Raw genomic sequence first — 17,319 nt, 5'->3', positions numbered from 1 at the left:
GCTTTTACACAGTGTGAAAAGACTATGCACACTTTGCTTCTCAAATCCAACCCTCTGGCTTTTTGTGGGACAATGTGAAAGAGCTATAGTGGTTATATTGCCATTTACTGGATATACTTTACCCCAATCAAATTGTTTGCCTTGACAGGTGATGGTAGTCTCCATAGCTCATATTTAAAAGGCTCTTGTAAACAGTAGACAATATATGCACATGAGAATTCAAGAAAGTATAGAGAACTACCACTTCATCAATGGATATGATGCAGCTTTAAGAAACTTTTTAACAAAAAGGGGAAAATGATTGGTGTGAGGAAGAAGCTACGTATATACAACAAACTCCAATAAATAACCAAAAAAAACAACAGATTTTCCATTAATTGTGGTGAATTGTTATTACATGGAATGAAATAAAAACCTAAATAAATATAAATAAAAATAAATAATCTAAATCAAAAGCTCTAATACAATAGTTGGTTACTTTTTTAAAGTATTCCACTGTCTGTCTTTGATTTTTTTGATTGATCAGATTTTCCCTTCTCCTTGCTTTGTACCACTTTGGTCACTTGGGGGCAGTTTTTTCCCCTTTTAGCCAGTAAAATACTATCCTGCAAACACTTCTCTTTTCTGTGCGCTCTGTGATTATTTGTATGGAGGTATCTATGGTTCAAACTATGTACATTTTTACAGTTACTACACTGTGGTGGGGTTGGGGGCTGGTGATGTTGTTGCATTCAGTAAATCCAAATGCCAACACATAAAGGTAGTAATTTCTGTCCACCTGTGGATCCAGAACACAACCTGCCATCTGTAGATTTGACCTTTTGTGCTCAGTTTGCACCTTTTTACTCTTTGAATAGCTGCCAATTCAAATTTAGAAATGCTTCAAACCACTGTGATGAAGCTCATTCATGTACACTGTTCTTTACAAAGTTTGTAGAAATAAAAATTTTTCTGCTCACAATGGCCAAGTAATATAGGAACGTCTGTGACATTTTCACACTGTCAATAATTTAGTGTTGTTCTCTCCTTCACAGCAAACAATGAGGAGGACCTGCTGTCGATGTGAAAAATGTCTTCGTCCTCACATGCAGGGGGGAAATGGACATTCTGTGCAGGCCGAAATGGATTAGGGCAGAACAACTGTCATTTCAGACACCACCTTGAGGTGGCTGTCGTTGTGAATAAGAGGTATATGAATAAAGCTAAATGGAATTGAGCTGAAAAGAAAAAAAGGTACTGTGCAAATGTTCCACCAGACTTTTTGGACATTTTTAAGTGGTCTTGAGCAGTAGTTCAACAGGCTTCCTGAAGGTCTTTTTGTGGACTTTAGCTGCTTTTTCATTCACTATTAGTCGGGTCCTTGTACCTTATTATTTTTGTTTGTATGTTTGTTTGTTCTCTGCATCACTCAAGCATAAAAAGATACCTAACTTAAGTGATGGACCAGTGATGTGTCCACACATAACAGACAACTTAGAAAAGAACATTTTAAATTGTAGCTTTAAGCAATTTGTTAGCAGTGACCTGCTGCAAAAATAAACTTTTTGTTCTCATTTCTTTAGTTAAATGCCACCAATAACACAGACCGGCATAAAATAGTAATTTTGCACCAGCAACATGTTTCCAAAAGAGCTATGAACCAAAAACTTGGCATATATTTGGTTGGTGTGCAGGGTGTCACTGAGGAAACTGGAAAAGTGGAGGGCAAAAGAAAAAGCGGCAACCCTTAAAAATAATCTACAGCAGATGAACAGTATCAGAAGACATGTCCTTAAGCAATAGGGAAAAATCCGGAAAAGACCTGAGACAGGACCTGAGAAATGCTTTTGACAATTCAGCCAATCCATCTACAGTACTGTTCGTCAAAGCCTCACCAGAAGTGGTCTTAATGGAAGGATGGTTGAATATAAGAATCAGTCCATTATCTGTAAAAAAAAAAAAAAAAAAAAGAATGGTGGTGGCTCTGTCATTGTTTGGTGCTGCATTTTAGCCAGTGGTGTTGAGGAGCTTAATGGAGTTACGAATGCAGAAAAGTACCATCAGATTAGGATCCACCATGTATTGCCAACTAGAAAGGCTTCCCTTTTCAGTGTGACAGTGATTCAAAACACAGTGCCAATGAGGTACAAAACATGCCTGGATGGAATAATATACACTGTGAGTTGTGGACTGCTCTCCCCACAGCCATGGACATAAGCATTAGTGAAGCAGTGTGGGATCACCTTGACAAAGAACAGAACAAACAAGCAGCCAATATCCAAAGTAGAGCTGTGAATTTCATTCAAAAAGCCCAGAGCACTGTTCTTGATGATGCCTTAAAGAAATTACAAGAAAGCTTACCTGAAAGAGTTCCTGTTGTGTTGAAGTATAAAGGTGGTCATACCAGATATTGACTTTCTAGGCCATTAGAATCTGACAAACTCTGGTTTTGCCAGTTATACTGTATTTCCATTCTTCTTTGCACATAAATTACTGCACCTATTTACCATTTTTATGGCAAAATTTAAACCACTGAGGGGTGACTCAAGAATTGTACAAGGTACTGCATACAAACTTTAGTCTTCTCTAAGGAAAGGGACACTAAAGGTAGCACATTCAGGGGTGCTGGTTGTGAGGTTGAAAGCACTTCACTGGGAAGTGGTACTAATGAAGCAAGGTGACAGCTCTTAAGACAAAGCCACTGAGGTGACAGGAGGTCCCACAGAGCAAGCTAGGGGGCAGTTTTTTGTAACAGAAGGTTACCTGAGCGGGCAGGGTGCCTGGCAGGCCTTGCTGCCCTTTCATTAGCTTGCGTGTCATCCAGTCTTTTAATGGGGGTGGCCCCTGACAACAGCTACACTCAGCAGCATTATGAGTACAAAGCTGGATTGTCCTCTGCACACATGAAGACTGTAATACTTCAAACTTAGAAGGTGCTTTGGGGTGATGAAAAATTCAGACCGGGGTAGTCTGTGATGTGTGAGCTGTCAAATCAGATCAAATAATTAGCTTCTTTTAGAGGAAGATTTTTTTTAATCTTGTCTAGCAATAAATGTGTGAATTTAAATAATACAATAAAGAGACACTGATTTTCTATCAGGTGTTTATTTATTTCAGGTATAACATGAGCAACAGAATATGTAGCAGCAATTAGCAGGCTGCTGATATAAGCAGCACGGTCAGCTGCTTATATAAACTCCACACGCATGTAGATAGATAGATAGATAGATAGATAGATAGATAGATAGATAGATAGATAGATAGATAGATAGATAGATAGATAGATAGATAGATAGATAGATAGATAGATAGATAGATAGATAGATAGATAGATAGATAGATAGATAGATTGTGCAAGTTCCCCCACCTAAAATGATGACAGAGGTCAGTAATTTGCACCAGAGGTACACTTCAACTGTGAGAGACAGAATGTGAAAAAAAAATCCATGAATCCACATGGTAGGATTTGTAAAGAATTTATTCGTAAATCAGGGTGGAAAATAAGTATTTGGTCAATAACAAAAATACAACTCAATACTTTGTAACATAACCTTTGTTGGCAATAACAGAGGTCAAACGTTTACTATAGGTCTTTACCAGGTTTGCACACACAGTAGCTGGTATTTTGGCCCATTCCTCCATGCAGATCTTCTCGAGAGCAGTGATGTTTTGGGGCTGTCGCCGAGCAACACGGACTTTCAACTCCCGCCACAGATTTTCTATGGGGTTGAGGTCTGGAGACTGGCTAGGCCACTCCAGGACTTTCAAATGCTTCTTACGGAGCCACTCCTTTGTTGCCCGGGCGGTGTGTTTTGGATCACTGTCATGTTGGAAGACCCAGCCTCGTTTCATCTTCAAAGTTCTCACTGATGGAAGGAGGTTTTGGCTCAAAATCTCACGATACATGGCCCCATTCATTCTGTCCTTAACACGGATCAGTCGTCCTGTCCCCTTGGCAGGAAAACAGCCCCATAGCATGATGTTTCCACCCCCATGCTTCACAGTAGGTATGGTGTTCTTGGGATGCAACTCAGTATTCTTCTTCCTCCAAACACGACGAGTTGAGTTTATACCAAAAAGTTCTACTTTGGTTTCATCTGACCACATGACATTCTCCCAATCCTCTGCTGTATCATCCATGTGCTCTCTGGCAAACTTCAGACGGGCCTGGACATGCACTGGCTTCAGGAGCGGAACACGTCTGGCACTGCGGGATTTGATTCCCTGCCGTTGTAGTGTGTTACTGATGGTGACCTTTGTTACTTTGGTCCCAGCTCTCTGCAGGTCATTCACCAGGTCCCCCCGTGTGGTTCTGGGATCTTTGCTCACCGTTCTCATGATCATTTTGACCCCACGGGATGAGATCTTGCGTGGAGCCCCAGATCGAGGGAGATTATCAGTGGTCTTGTATGTCTTCCATTTTCTGATGATTGCTCCCACAGTTGATTTTTTCACACCAAGCTGCTTGCCTATTGTAGATTCACTCTTCCCAGTCTGGTGCAGGTCTACAATACTTTTCCTGGTGTCCTTCGAAAGCTCTTTGGTCTTGGCCATGGCGGAGTTTGGAGTCTGACTGTTTGAGGCTGTGGACAGGTGTCTTTTATACAGATGATGAGTTCAAACAGGTGCCATTCATACAGGTAACGAGTGGGGGACAGAAAAGCTTCTTACAGAAGACGTTACAGGTCTGTGAGAGCCAGAGATTTTCCTTGTTTGAGGTGACCAAATACTTATTTTCCACCCTAATTTACAAATAAATTCTTTACAAATCCTACCATGTGAATTCATGGATTTTTCTTTCACATTCTGTCTCTCACAGTTGAAGTGTACCTCTGGTGCAAATTACTGACCTCTGTCATCATTTTAAGTGGGGGAACTTGCACAATCGGTGGCTGACTAAATACTTTTTTGCCCCACTGTATGAGTGCATGTATATGGATGTTCACTCATAATATGATACTTGTCTTTGTTATATAACAAAAAGATTTTTTTATTATCTTAAATATTAAATATTAAAGAAGCACAAAACCCAAAACAAATACTTTTACCAATGATTATTTATTCAATGATCCGAAAGGAATACAGCGATTAACAGCATGGTAAAAAATGAAAGAGCATGGGTTTTTATTTGTTTGTTTGCTTTATTGCTTTTTTTTTTTGCAGACTGTTTTCCACTTTTACACTCACAGATCAGTGTGATTAACATATTTGAGGAACAAGACTCTTAAAAAAAAAGTCTTGCAGATTGGGGAAGGGACAAACTAAGATCTTGTTGATGTGAACCAGACGCCTGTTCCTCGAACCTTTTATTCAAACCTATTATAAATGAGAGAGAAAATTGGAGTTCTAACATCAGTACTTTCAGGTAGAACAGACCCTTCAAAGATACTGTTTATAGTAGATCCATGTGTGCAGAGGATAAGGACCACATGCAAAGGAGAAATAAGCCCCATTATTTGTGTCTGTGAGCAGTGTCATCAGCAGCAGTATGTAGCCCTTAACAGTGAGGTAATAAAGGTAAATAAAGGCTTTGACAAAAGCCATTCCATGTGACATGTAACCAATAATGACATTAAAAGCAATGCACATTTTTTGAGAGTTGACAGCAGGTATAATCAGAGCTCTTGAAGGTGACTTAGCACTTGTTTCCTCTTACATCAAGCTAATACCATGAAACTACCAAATGATTTTATTTAATCTTTAGGGATAGACTTGCCTTTGGTAATTACAGTATCATCATATAGAAAGAGATACAAATTTATATAGATTATGCAAAACCTCATCTCGCAGCCTCAGCGAAAATGACAAAAGTGTTAATCTAACTGTTCTCATGAGGGTGAAGTTTTTCACTTTGCTATCAGAAATGTTACAATAAGCACTGACCACCATGTGTTGTATATCTAGAGCGATTAAATATTGTTTGCATTGGTGTTTTCGTTTTAAATGGATGAGGGGTAACTTAGAGAAATAAAAGGGTTGGCACGATGAGGACTAAGCATGAAAAAATAACAGTTGTCTCTCCGGCTGCTTGTCCAAACAAGCTGTAGCTGCCCTCATCTGTCATTTCAGCCAAAAAGAATCAAGTCACATACAAACATCAGCATCTCATGCCTCCAAGTACCTTCTGGCCCAACATTACACAGCCACCTGCAGGTGAAGAAACAGTGGATAAAGCTTCCATTTGTGTCAGACTTGTAAATCCACTTTAACACAAAAAGCAAGCAAAGATGCTGCTTGATTTCTCTCAGTGAAGATCAGAAGGTTGCAGTTAAGTCCCAGAGGGAGTGTTTGGAGGTTGCTGCTGTAGTGTCTCATCTATGGTGACCACTACCTCCTCCTGTCTGTTGGAGCTCAGATGGTTGGTGTGGTTCAGGGATATGTAGCTCATTTCCACCAGCGGGGGCCTCTCACTCATCTCATTCATGGTGTTGGTGATTGAGTTAACCTCGGTCTTGTTGCGGTTGGCAGCACGGCGAGAGCCAAACACCCAGTCTGAAATAGAGACAGTCATAGTGTTGCTTTGATAGGCATCAGTTCAAAGCAGATACCTGTACTACAAGGAAGGATTAGGGATCTTACTGATCTAACTTCAGGTAATATTTTCAGCATTTTTCAAATTGGCTCACTTGTACTTGTTAGTACGTCATACTGTCACTTAGGCTACTGACCTAACATTCCCCGAAGAAGATAATGTTCACATGCAAAACCACCGCCTACTGAACAGTCCCTTCAATCACCACTATTCCTGGAAGATCCATGAATTAATTGAGCACACAGTAAGAGAATCTAAAAAATATACCCAGTTCCCGAATATAATCTCTTTGCAAGCCAAAAAAAAGCTCAGAATTGCAATTAACTAAATACAAATAAAAGATAAATACTCAGTTAAAAAATGTATACTAACCTTTCAATATAAACATATTCTCTGTTTTTTTCTTTGTTTGTTTTAATAAACCTCTTATGTCTGGCAGTTTTAGCAAGCAGAATCATGGTCTTAATGGCCTGCTGTGGCATACACATTTGCTTTGCCAAGAGGAGGTCTATAGGCTCTCTACAGGCTTCTCTTCTAAGTCTTTTCCCTTTTCTCTTTCTTTTATTATTCACATTAGTATCTGTGGCGTCATACAAGGTTGGAGCAAATGGGGAGAAGTGACAGGTTAGAAAAAGAAAGGGGAGGCAAAAAAGAGAAGGAATAAGAGGAAAAGATAAAGAAAAGGGACAGAAAGAGGTGGGACCTCAAGAGAGTCGTGTAAAAACAAGCTCAACGAAGTGAAGCAACGCTGTGAAGAAGAGCAGACCAAAATTCCCCTACAATGATGTGAGAGATGGAAGTTAATATTGCTAAAGGTGGTTCTACAAGCCACAGATGCATCGGGTATACTTTATATCAATGGTTGTTTTTTACAGACCCTTACACAAACTTTCTTGGATGTAATTAGAATATATTAATCAACATAATATCATAATAATTTTCCTAAGCTAAGTGTTAAATAATTCCCACTCTTATGCCTAACCACCTACCATTCCTTAAGTCCTTTACCCTTCAAGGTGAGTTTATTCAATCTGACACTTCAATGTTAACAATAAAAACTCACAAGGTCTTTCATTTTCATTTTTTAGGTAGTTTATTTCCTCGACCCATCCCCAAATTCCAACCTCAAATTGCTATCCCCTCCCCACGGCTTGCTGTATGTCATCCCACTTAAATAATCCTGGAAATACAGCTGTGTTTATTATTGTAATTTCAAAACCCAATTTCAGGAATTTCACAGGAAGAGGTGTGAAACTTGAACTCTCCATGTAAGTGAAGCTAATAAGCACTTTTCATGCCATGGTTAGTTTATGATAAACCATCACAGATGATGCTTTGTGGAAGGGAAGCATAAACTGCAGACCCATACATTCTGCAACGGGGCAAAAACAAGCATGCTGAGCATTTATAATGTGCACTGAACAAGGCTGTAAACTTCATCTAACAAAAAGTCGTGATGGGTTCAGCCTCTGTAATTCCATTAGAGGCAAAGCACCATAAAATTGTTTCTGGGGGTAGATGTCTACTGCACAGCAGCCCCATCATGTGTGGTGGAGCCTTTTTGAATTGGAACCCATCAATCATTGTTCTGTCAGATTAGGATCTGAGATTATAGCTGACAGTCGTGAGTGTGAGGAACAGAAAGAAGGCAGGGCGGGATTCCTCAGACCCATAGATTCCCCTGTTAAATCATGCATTTCAGACTCTGCTGCAAAGTGACAGAGAAAAACTGAAAGTGAGCCAACAGCATGCTACACTAAAAATTCACATTTAGATTCATCTGATCTGATCATGAATAAATTCTAAGCCTATTTTTGAACTGATGCAGTTTAGGTGTTATTTGGAAGCCCTGCATTTTTAGCAGCCAGCAGGGTAGCTGTGGACCAGGTGGTAGAGTGGGTCATCTACCAATCAGGTCAGTGGATCTATCCCCAGCTCCTCCTATTCATATGTCAAAGAATTTGCACAAATGATACTGAAACCTCCATCCTGCATCCATCGCAATATGTGGTTAGATAAAAGTGTTTTAGCATGATATACATCATCACTTTAAATCCCAGCTGAGCAGAGATGTGGAACTGTAGAAAGGAGACTTCAGAGTGTCATGAACCTGAGAAGAGGAATACAGATACTGTAAAGTATGTTTCTTTGAGTCAAATCTCGACTGATGGAGCTCTAGAGACAAGTTTTATCACAGGAGAGGAAATATTTATTTCATATTTTTAAGACATTTCCCTCTCTTTATTGAGTTGTCGTGTTCAAGCTTGTGAATCAAGTTGTGTGAGACTTGTAGAAAAAAAAAGACCTTTTGGCCTTGTAAATATTATCTTGATTATATATTGAAATTCAACAAGACCTTTACTATTTTGATGCATTTTCCATTAAAAAGTATTTTATTGGAAAACTTTTATTTAATGGGTTACTTTTGTTTGTAATTCGAAAATGCAAATTTAACCCATCATACTATGTACTATTAACTGCTGAAATGTCAGACAACTAAAACCTGACAAAGTAAGTGAAATGTATTTGAATTCTCAAAAGTGAACCAGAGACGGTATAAAATATGGACGTAGCTTCCAGGTCAGAAAAATAAAGTCACAAGCAGGAGTGCTTTAAACCTTCATTTTATCCTAAAACCACCACATGGTGAATTTTGGGGCATTCTGAATAAAACATTAAATATGTTTTATAAATCTTGGTCATACCATGGAGAAATATCTGTAGCTCATTGACTAACCTGGTATCAATCACAAGTCACTAGTCAGTAAGAATGTGACTTCACAATCAAAATTTGTGTGCAGCATGTCTTTAAGCAAAGATTGAATAAAAACCCATAGTGTACACTACAGCTCATAGCATAACAGCAAATATTTGAACACTTCAGAAAAGAGTCTGTCAGCTTGACTAAGATTTTAGTGTAGTCATTAAACTAAGGATTAAATCTTTTTCATAGTGAGTAATCCAAACCCCACAGCATCTTAAATGTTCTCTTGATTAAATTCTAGTGTGTTTTTGTAGGCTTCTTAATGCTTATCTTATATGATGGTGTTTATCTCTGCTCATGACCCTCAATATGCACTTTTTTTGAGAGCAATTTAACGCTCATCCTAAATGTTCCCGTTAAATTAGAATTTTCAATTCAATTTTTCAATTCAATTCCTGAATTGTTTTTATGCTCTGTAGCTGTTTTTATGTTCTTTAGCTAGCCACCAGGTAGCACACATTTTATATTAGCTAGCCCAATATCACTAACCCACCATTTTTTATTTTTTTTGGTGCTGGTGTGCTTGCTAGCACCAAAAGATGTCATATTAAAAAAAGTAAGACTGATGCACAACGACGAGTTTTTAACAAGAGATTGACAGCTAAGTACTTATTTACTGAAGTCAGGGGTAAAGCCATGTGCTTAATGAAGAACACATTTAACAATTTACAATTTGAAACACCATTCTGAAACTAAATACGCAGAGTAATACATGAACTTTACCGATGGAGAGCAGGTATCACTGCCTCTGCTAGCTACAAAAGCATAAAAGACTCTTCTTCTTTTTTTTTACCAAGCTGGACTCTACCATACTAATATGAAAAAGCATTTAAAATGTGCGCTTCTCCAGGCAAATTTGCAAATCTGGAGCTTTAGTTAAAAAAAAAAGAGAACAAATTTGACATTCCTCCTTGACTCTGGACAAGAGCTGTGCTGTCCGTGGAACAGGTAATTGCATGCTATGATGGGCTTGATGTGAAATGGGACAAATTTGAGAGCATCTGTGAGGCTTTGTAGTCTTTTTAACCTTCCTGTGGTGAGAAGGAAAATGTCTGCACAACACAGATTCTCCACATTTACACCTCAGCAAAATACCCAGGAGGCCAAACACTCTGTTTGTGTTAGTGCACGTGTGTCAGTTTGAATGTTCATGTGAAGGTGAACAGTTCAGGTGAGGTGAAGGAGACAGAGAGGAGGGGCAGCGTGTCTCTGTGGCAAATCTAAGTGCTGCAGCGTGTGACCCATGTGGACATTTTTTTTACCTGGTTCACTGGTGTCTGTACCGTCACCTTCCCCAACAATCGACCTGCCTCCACCTGCAAACAGTGAGCAACAGAACAAATGTGTAAGATTTGGCGCACACTACCTTCTGAGTGTTATGAAATGATAAAGACAGAAATCATATGAACACAACAGGTATAATAAAAGGTAATGAAAACACACCAACATGGCCACTGTGGTGCTGAAGACCAGTACAGTTCTGCTGTACTACTGAGTATAATTCGTGACACTTAAAATGCATACAAAGGATGCAAAGAAAAAAGTGATAAATGTTGAATAATACCTGTTTTATTTGTGATGGGAAATACCAGAACAAAAAGTACATAAAAATAGTAATATATGGTGATGCATGTTTTGTGTTGTGACAAAAGAAAGTGATAGCTATAGTGTATAGATATGAATTTAATATACATTTGCAAACTATTTTCCTTACAGCAAGACAAATTATCACAAGAAAAGAGTAGTTGTGCTCATTTTTCTAGAAGAAATATTACCATATTAATGAAAGAAATTAAGCATACACGCTTAACCCAAAAGTCAAAGGTTTTCGATACATATTATTGTTAATATTATAATTATGTTAGCATTCAGATTATGAAAGAAATAATATCCAGATTATATCATAAATAATTTTTATATGCTGTTTTTAAATTATGACTTCATTAGTTAATGGAAATAAAGCTACCCAAACTATCTGGCCCTAGGAACTGTACACAGACATTAAATCATGAATTAACTGTGATTATTCAGATTTTTTTGGAAGCTGAGTTCAGCTTCACTAGCCATACATACCCAGGCCAAATATATATATATATATATATATATGTCATCATGCAAGGACAGGCCCCTGCACGGTATGTACCACCGGCAGATAGAGGAGGTGGCTGATATCCAGAAATCCTACCAGTGGCTGGACAAAGCTGGACTGAAAAGAAAGCACAGAGGCACTAATCATGGCAGCACAAGAACAAGCTCTGAGTACAAGATCCATAGAGGCTGGGGTCTATCACACCAGGCAAGACCCCAGGTGCAGGCTGTGTAAAGATGCCCCAGAGACAATCCAGCACATAACAGCAGGGTGCAAGATGCTAGCAGGCAAGGCATACATGGAACGCCATAACCAAGTGGCCGGCATAGTGTACAGGAACATCTGTGCCGAGTATAACCTGGAAGTCCCGAGGTCAAAATGGGAGATGCCCCCAAGGGTGGTGGAGAATGACCGAGCTAAGATCCTGTGGGACTTCCAGATACAGACGGACAAAATGGTGGTGGCTAACCAACCGGACATAGTGGTGGTAGACAAACAGAAGACGGCCGTAGTGATCGATGTAGCGGTTCCGAATGACAGCAATATCAGGAAGAAGGAACACGAGAAGCTGGAGAAATACCAAGGGCTCAGAGAAGAGCTCGAGAGGATGTGGAGGGTGAAGGTAACGGTGGTCCCCGTGGTAATCGGAGCACTAGGTGCGGTGACTCCCAAGCTAGGCGAGTGGCTCCAGCAGATCCCGGGAACAACATCGGAGATCTCTGTCCAGAAGAGCGCAGTCCTGGGAACAGCTAAGATACTGCGCAGGACCCTCAAGCTCCCAGGCCTCTGGTAGAGGACCCGAGCTTGAAGGATAAACCGCCCGCAGGGGCGTGCTGGGTGTTTTTATATATATATATATATATATATATATATACATATATATATATATATATATATATATATATATACATATACATATATATATATATATATATATATATATATATATATATATATATATATATATATATATATATATATATACATATATATATATATATATATATACACACACACACTTGTGTGTGCGTGTGTGTGTGTTTTATACTCCCCTTAGGGCCCCCTATTGCTGCTTGATTAATATCCTCCTCTGTCCTGATCACTTAGTTACTAAGTGCATTTTTCTTTAAACAATTTAATGGAAGAAGCTGACTATCAGATCAAGACAGCACTGAGTGTCTGTGCCCTAAAAATAGACTCATTGTTTCATTCTTTCATATATTATGTATCAGTCACAGGAAGCTCCTCAAAAATAGAAAAAAAAAACCAAAAACACAGCAGCTTTGAGTTGTCAGACAGTGGTTTGTCCTCCACAAGGTCAATGGCTAGGAGAGCAGAGCTACTGTACATCTGCATTACAATCATTTAGGATTTTTTGTTTTTGGGGGGTTGGGGTGTGTGTGTGTGTGTGTGTGTGTGTGTGTGTGTGTGTGTGTGTGTGTGTGTGTGTGTGTGTGTGTGTGTGTGTGTGTGTGTCAGGGGGTGCTCTCACTAAAGCTCCTGTAGATATTCCTTTAATAAACAATGTTACTTTTGCTATTTCAGGTAGTCCCCAAGTCACTTCCTTCATGCATTCCTTAAGATATTTTGATTCTTCTGTGCTGCTGTGTCACTTTCAAGCAGCAGTTCTTCTAGAATAAGGAAAAGTGACTCTCAAAGGGGGCTCAAGGGACAGTCCTTTAAGGCTTCTAGTGGTCTTACTGACATTTAGAGATAATTTAGTCTCACTTATTTATTTATTTACTTATTTATTTTTACAAATTCATGTAGGGGAGACCGGGGATAGTTGTAATGTGGGTCAGTTGTAACACTTCCAATTTCTCCAATCAGGGCTAAGTTTCAAATGATGTGACTCATCCTGTGCATGCCCAACTCAGTTCTGCTATCACATGTGAAAAATCAGCACATTTCGTCAAACACAGACAATTTAACACGAAAAAAAGTAATTTGTATGCCAAAAAGTAAGTTTTTCTACTTTATTTCAATTTCTAATAGCATTATCTGCTTTGCAGCTAAACTCATCAAACTCAAATTATGTTATTTGTATGTCTATGGGGATATATTCTGTGTAAGTCTTTAGTGCTAGTGTTTTAGCCGTTGGCTGTAATGTTAGCTAGTTCATGGCTATAGGAGTCTGGGTCAGTTGTAACAATAATGCAGATGTTACCACACTATTACTTTAACTTATATTAAACAAGTTGGGGCAACGACATCAGCAGAGAGAGGTTCACTGGTCGCATTTGTATATGCGGTTAATGCCATTGGCAACACAATTACTTCACTGTTTGTGTTCCCACACATACATTATGCAGACCTCTGTGTCAGAGATGGACCAGTAGGAAGTACTGGTAGTGGAAATAAATCAGGATGGGTGCAAGAAACAGATTTCCTCATCTTTCTGAAGCACTCTGCAAACCTCACCAAGGTAAGCCATGATAAAAAGTAATGGAATTGCGATGCTGGTGAACAACTACATTTTTTCAGCTTCATTGTTATGTTCAAAATTGGTGCAAGAGTTGTAGGTTATAATGCCCACTGAGCCAATGAGGCCAAACTCGAGGAAGACCAACCAAAATTAATGAAATATTCAGTTTCAGAAAATTTTATAATTTGTCTTTTTTGGGGGGTTGGAATATGTTCAAAGTTAGATTTCTGCATTCTGTCACACACACACACACACACACACACACACACACACACACACACACACACACACACACACACACACACAGCTACATAAATGGATGTAAGTGCATTCATGTGTTGAATAAACAAAGATTACATGTTAATGTTTTGTTAGTACCCTTATTTCATTGTGTTACATTTCACCCCAGGATATGTTACAACTAACCCAGACTATGGGGTTAATTGTAACATTTCACTCTTTGTGTTTGAGGCCATACCAGGCAATGGGTAATTGTGCTGCAGAGAAAATAGCTGCACTATTTAATAGCAGAGACATGTAAATACTTTGCATTACATTTTGAATCCACTACCTTAAAAGAGCTCCAATTTACAGACAGAAATGTGAAAAATGTTACAACTATTCCCGGTCTCCCCTAATGATATTACACATGAACGTTTTTACCACCTTTCCATGCTTTACGCTCTTTATAGTAAACCCATTGGCACTGAATGTACACTCAACACACACATATAAGCACAGTAGGTGCCACATACCGACGAAGTCATTCACCACATCTTTGACCAGGTGTCCAACTATTGCATACGCCACTGCCACTACTACCAGCGCTGCCATGACCAGATAGAGCACCGCTTTGGGAAGAGGCATGGGATCTCTCTCCGGTGTCCGATAGTCCGTGTACAGCAGGTCACTCTCCGAGTACGAGTACTGAAAGACGTGCTCCATGCCCGAGGTATGGTTGGAGTCGATAGGGGGATTACTCGCGCTCATGGCGCCGTCCGGCTGCAAGGATGTCACCACAGTGGTCGTCACAGCCTCCGCCTTGTCGATGTTGACCATCGACAAAGCGGAGGCTGTAGTTTTATTCATCAAAGGCAATATCTGAGACAGAAAGTAGCTCCAGTCCTTTATGGCACTCGTATTGCATGAAAACATCGTTTCCACCGTCATACCACACCACAAGAGGGTCACCAAGGCGCAAAAAATCCACTGAACACGGACCGATCCAGTTTCCCTTTAAAGTAACGTTTGTATATATATTTTTTTAATTCCAACAGGTACCCTCAGATGCCAAAGTCTCACTCCGACAGTAGCTCATCGGTGCCTTTGAAAACTTGCCCCGCTCTCAATGATGAAAGGCAAAACGCGTCACCGTAGCCTTACCGCGCGGCTATTACGCACGAAAGAAGGAATTTAGTGCATTCGATCTTTGGTTTGTTTGCTAAAGTAAAACAAAAAGAGTGCAGTAGCAGAGCGCACCAGCCTGCAGAGTCATCGTCAAGTAAAGGAACAGAGAGTGTCCGCAGTCAGCAATCCACGTCCCTGTGCCTCTCACGTGCGCAGATGGTGACAGTTACACACTAAAAGCCCGTCCTGCACCTGCGTTATGTACGGCAAGGACGACTGCACGGTGCCAGCAGGACACTTCTTCACCTCTCTCGGATCTGAAATAAACAGTAGCCCTACAGCTGGTGTCAGAGCACTTGTCCGTTCTTCCTCCAGACTCCGGATGGAGCGATTCTCTACAGAAGCCACAACTAGAAGTAAGTTCATACCAGTTTCCTTATTCTTCCTCAATCTGGCGTTTCAGATCTTTGTTCACTACTAGGTTTAACTCAGTATTCAACAAATCCAGTGATAACTGCTGATGTTAGTAAGATGTGAGAACTATTCCTTCATGTATTTCTTATTTCAGAAAGAAGAAAAGGGGCTTGTATAGCCCCTGGGCAAGTGGATGATTAACTACCATTGTACCGGTATTACCATTCACGGTAGATAGCAACCAGAAACAATAAACATGGTCTATCTTTGCTTTGAGGATGAAGGATTTGTTGTCAAATTAGTTTAAGTCATATTAATTTACATGAGATGGAAGTGGGAGACAGGAATTATGTTCACCATCTATATTTAGCTTGTTAGCATATTAATATTTACTGATTAAAGACAGGAGAGTTAGGGCAAATGAAAATATACTTGATCTGCTTATACCCTAAATGAAAGCATTTAACAATACTTCCGATTGATATGGGGTTGATTACAAGTCATTGTGATAGCAAAATGCAAATCTGGACTAAATTTGATTGCAGTCTATTCAAAAAAGTAGGAAACATTTCACACAAAATTAAAACATGGTGGCACAGGGAAAGTTAGGGTGTCATTAAAGCCTTTGTAAATCGTATTAAAGTTTATTTAGGACAGATAGCATGTAAGTCTATAACAATATACTGCCTATGACCAGTAGCAAATGTAGAGAAGTTCAAGAATGATAACACTCCAGTGATGCAGATACTGTCATTCCCATTCAGGAAGAGAGAAATACATTCCCAGAAATAATGCACTATTTTCAGAGTGAGTGGAGGATGCGCTATAATACAAACTAAAAAACATAATCATTCACTAGAGGAACTGAAGTAGATTCATTGAACATTACTGAAGTTACTAACTATTTCTTCACTTAGTATCCAAATTTAATCCAACTATGTGCCCCGCTGCTCCCCCAAATTGTGTCACATCAGTGCAACAGAAATTTACATGGTGGGACCTTCTCCTGTACCCCTGACAACTTGCTGGTTTATAAAGGCACTATGGCATCATAGCCTATATCACACCATGATTTGTTTGCTGCAAAGTTCTTCCTCACACAGAGACAGTGAAAAGTCAGCACTGGCACCCTGAGCTGGTATAATGCAAAAATTAAAAAAAAAAAGGACACTAACTGCATCTGTAACTTGAACACTGTCTTCCGCTTTAAACACTATGGACTCTAGCACTGAAAACTCCTGTTCTCATGTTTGGCATTCACCAGTGTTCATTCTGGACATGAAGGCAGGGTTGACCTGACATACATAGAGGTTGATGTTTTGCACTCTACTCATGTGTAAGGCCTGTGATGAAACTGTACATGTGGAAATTCTGTGAAGTGATCTAAAAAAAAAAAAGCAGATGTGCTGAAAGCGGTCCAGGGGTGTACAGGAAAACTACTTTATTAAAAAGATCTGGCATATTTAAACCACGAAAGGTTTTTCTATGAACAGAGTTGCAGAACCTTGTTATCATACCTCTGTATCTGTTCTAGACCAAGCTGATGACTTTGTGTACCTGTAATTATATAATATATTGTGTATCACAATAGTTACATACATACATACAGGTATCAAATACATCAGTTGTCATGCTACTGCAACATTTTAACAAATTGGATATAGTCAAACAACAGTGCTGTTGTTTGGAACCAGAAGGGAACAATGTAATACTGTGAGCATCAATTATCTCTGTGATGTTCCTTATACCTCTGAGGCCTGTGTATTTGT

At 39.4% G+C, this 17,319-nt stretch overlaps 1 protein-coding gene across 1 annotated transcript; it reads right to left on the bottom strand.

The window, feature by feature from the left end:
- Positions 1-5,101: 5,101 nt before the first annotated feature.
- Positions 5,102-15,160, bottom strand: LOC147309795 (uncharacterized). The gene is made up of 3 exons (XM_086269553.1): positions 14,545-15,160; positions 10,538-10,591; positions 5,102-6,471 (listed from the first exon to the last, which is right to left on the bottom strand). Exons 1-3 carry the CDS (start codon positions 14,957-14,959, stop codon positions 6,248-6,250), a joined length of 693 nt encoding a protein of 230 aa, XP_086125679.1. The 5' UTR covers positions 14,960-15,160; the 3' UTR covers positions 5,102-6,247.
- Positions 15,161-17,319: the final 2,159 nt, after the last annotated feature.

This window comes from Aulonocara sp. 'chitande type north' Nkhata Bay, linkage group LG17 (genome assembly GCF_057382095.1).
Source record: "Aulonocara sp. 'chitande type north' Nkhata Bay isolate Kocher_YH1m ecotype deep benthic linkage group LG17, A_spYH_male_GT1.1, whole genome shotgun sequence".
In the NCBI taxonomy this organism is placed as follows: domain Eukaryota; kingdom Metazoa; phylum Chordata; class Actinopteri; order Cichliformes; family Cichlidae; genus Aulonocara; species Aulonocara sp. 'chitande type north' Nkhata Bay.
Note: the sequence above shows the minus strand (reverse complement) of the source record. Positions and strands in the feature narration are given on the sequence as shown.

Excerpts from the sequence above, each read along its gene's own strand:
- LOC147309795 (XM_086269553.1), bottom strand. The coding sequence starts at position 14,959 with ATGACGGTGGAAACGATGTTTTCATGCAATACGAGTGCCATAAAGGAC. Across the intron at positions 10,592-14,544 it reads TGTGGTGAATGACTTCGTCG|GTGGAGGCAGGTCGATTGTT; the intron begins GTATGTGGCACC and ends CACTGTTTGCAG. Across the intron at positions 6,472-10,537 it reads TACAGACACCAGTGAACCAG|ACTGGGTGTTTGGCTCTCGC; the intron begins GTAAAAAAAATG and ends TCTCTATTTCAG.